Here is a 1735-nt window from a genome sequence, read left to right on the forward strand (position 1 = left end):
ATGGTATGTCTGAGAATTTGTCTCTTCAGGCTGGTTTTGGAGATATCAAAGCAGATAGCAACCTAAAGAAAGTGTGTCCCTGTTAGCCTTGCTTCTCCAGAGGAGGAAAATGGGAATAAAATCAAATTGCCCCAAAAAAGAGTTCTCCAGGATAAAGATAGCCTTGATAGGAATGCTTTCTTTCCTATCACCATGGAACTGAGTCCTTTTCAAAGGACTTTCACCTTACTGGAATTACCTAATGTGACCTGTTGGTATTATTACCCCCATTTTACCTAAGATGTTTTATGACTTCAAGTACCCAGTCCTCCTGCCTGGACTATCGCTCTTTTCATTATAACCCACCACATTCTCCCACACCACAGGGGGGAAAAGGTTCAAAGACTCAGATCAATTCCCTCCTTCTACTTTAGGACTCTTGAGCCTAACCAAGCTGAGGAGAGCTATTTAAACGTATACTTTGAGGATGATACAACCGCCAGTTATAAGGACCTGAGGGATTTGGGAGTTGCCTCCTCACAAGACTCACTCAGAAAGATGATGGTCTGTCTCCTGGCTGTCTTGCTTTCCTCACTCTCAGATTTCCTCAGTTGTGGCTGCTGTCCATTCCCAGCCAGCGTGCCCTGCTTACTTCTCATGAGCACCTGCATCATGTTCCAGCACATGAATGCCACAGAGACCAGGACCACAAGGTAGATGATGAAGGCACTGAAGATACTGGACTGGTACACAGTCCAACGGCTGGAGAGATTGGTACAGATGGACATGTTGGAGGTCTCAGGTTCCTGTTGGTGGCGTGTGAAGGAGCGGTTGCAACTGAGACGCTGGACACTGGGTACATACACAAGAGGGTACTCAACACCCATGGCAAAAAGCAAGGGCAATGCCACCAGGGCAGAGGTGATCCAGACGAAGCCAATCAGCAGCTTCACCTGAAAGGGCCCTGACACGGCCTTATACCTGAACGGGTGGCAGATGGCAACGTAACGCTCGAAGCTCAGCGTGAGGATGTGAAGCAGTGTGGCATAGCTACAGGTCTCAAAGAGGAATGTGTGAAGCTTACAGGACATGGCATAGCTGGGCGTGGTCAGTGGGTTCCAGATGATGCTGTAGAACTCCATGGGCATGCCAATGAGGAAGACCAAGATGTCTGAGCAAGCCAGACTCACCATGTGATCCGTGACCTCTTTCTGCAGGTAACCTTTCTTCTGCAGCACCTGGGTGACCCGAATGGTGATGCTATTCCCCAGAATGCCCACCACGAAGATGACCAGGTACACCAGGATGAGGATGATTTTGATCCAGGTGGCCACCTCAAACTCTATAACGTGGCTATGATCGATGACATCGGAGCAGTCTTTGTATAAAGCCATGGGCAAGAGGGTCAACAACCAGGTCCCAAGACCTTCTCACCTTTCCTTCCTCCTCCCAGAGGAGCCCAAACTTCTTGACTGTGAATCACGGGAGTGAACACAGGACACCCTGTCTTTTGCTGTTACTAGCAAAAGGAGGGAAACTACCTTGAGCAGCTCATTCTGCAAACGGCTCAGCGGTGTCTCGGTGAGGGTGGAGGAAAAAGGTTCTAGTCTCCTCCGAAACGGGGAGTGAGACCAGCAGCCAGCGGACACGATCTGTCTCTCAGCTCCCCTCTGCTCCCCTCGGACCTGGCATTTGCAACACAGACAGGCCCCACGCTCCAGGAACTCCCTCTCTACAGCTCTGGAGGCAGGCGGGA

The 1735-nt window shown here is 50.3% G+C and overlaps 1 protein-coding gene across 1 annotated transcript; it reads right to left on the reverse strand.

Annotated features, from left to right (window-relative positions):
• Window positions 1–482: 482 nt before the first annotated feature.
• Window positions 483–1373, reverse strand: LOC102830518 (G-protein coupled receptor 39-like). Its single transcript, XM_006834604.1, has one exon. The coding sequence runs from the start codon at window positions 1371–1373 to the stop codon at window positions 483–485; it is 891 nt and encodes a 296-aa protein (XP_006834667.1).
• Window positions 1374–1735: the final 362 nt, after the last annotated feature.

The sequence above is a fragment of the Chrysochloris asiatica genome, unplaced genomic scaffold (genome assembly GCF_000296735.1).
Source record: "Chrysochloris asiatica unplaced genomic scaffold, ChrAsi1.0 scaffold00012, whole genome shotgun sequence".
Lineage (NCBI taxonomy): Eukaryota > Metazoa > Chordata > Mammalia > Afrosoricida > Chrysochloridae > Chrysochloris > Chrysochloris asiatica.